Below are 839 nucleotides of genomic sequence, written 5' to 3'. Positions count from 1 at the left end.
ACGTAACGAAGGGTGTAAGTAGCGTTGCTAACTCAAAAAAAAAAGTACCGCCCAACTGTCTACGGCTCCTCCCTCACTCCTCCTTCTCGTCTAAAAACGTCACATCCGCAACCCTGATGGCTGCGCCCATAAACGCAAACTCGACGACTCATATCAGCTCTCCACAAACCAATGGGTGACGTCACACATGCTCTGTCCATTAATATTAACAGTCTATGCTTGGACCTGCAATCTGAGCTCCGGCGGCAGCGTATCTTTCCCCGGGCAGGAACACCGCCTCGCCTCGCTGCTGCGCCGGTCCCCGCTGATCTAGATCGGACCGGCCAAAGACAGAGTGGTGATCGGCAGGATCTTCCACGTAGTCCAGGACGACCTGTATGTAGATTTCGGCGGGAAGTTCCACTGCGTTTGCCGGCGGACGGAGAGAAGCTAAAGCGGGGCAGTAGAGTCAGTTTGCGGCTGCAGGATCTGGAGCTCACTGCCCGCTTCCTGGGAGCCAAAACCGCCACCACGCTGCTGGAGGCCCGGGCCGTACTGCTGGGACAGCTGGAGGGAAGGGAAGCCCGGGAGAACCAGAACCAGGACTCAGCGGAGCGGACTGTCACAGCCTGCTGAAGTTTAAATTACAGGTTTCCTAAAGGGAGTCTGGCGGGACTCGGACTGTGGACATGATTTTAAGTCTCGTTAAATAAATAACTACATGCAGAAATAAATGAATAAATAGTGGAGGGGTGAGCCTGGACATTTCAGTCTGTTTAAACTTCACTTTGAAGCAGAACCTCTTAGTTCAGAAGGGTGAAGTTTCTGTTTGGACTCAGATCTGTGAACTGATTATAATA

The 839-nt window shown here is 52.4% G+C and overlaps 1 protein-coding gene across 1 annotated transcript; it reads left to right on the top strand.

Moving 5' to 3' along the window:
* Positions 1 to 244: 244 nt before the first annotated feature.
* On the top strand, positions 245 to 579 carry LOC120544177 (28S ribosomal protein S28, mitochondrial-like; the record flags this gene model as incomplete). The annotated part of the gene is given in 2 exon segments (XM_039777784.1): positions 245 to 410; positions 413 to 579. Coding segments are annotated over 2 exon segments (333 nt in total), but the record flags the coding sequence as incomplete, so codon positions are not given.
* Positions 580 to 839: the final 260 nt, after the last annotated feature.

The sequence above is a fragment of the Perca fluviatilis genome, chromosome 16, assembly GCF_010015445.1.
Source record: "Perca fluviatilis chromosome 16, GENO_Pfluv_1.0, whole genome shotgun sequence".
In the NCBI taxonomy this organism is placed as follows: Eukaryota; Metazoa; Chordata; class Actinopteri; order Perciformes; family Percidae; genus Perca; species Perca fluviatilis.
The sequence above is the reverse complement of the archived record's forward strand: the minus strand, read 5'-3'. Positions and strand labels throughout refer to the sequence as shown.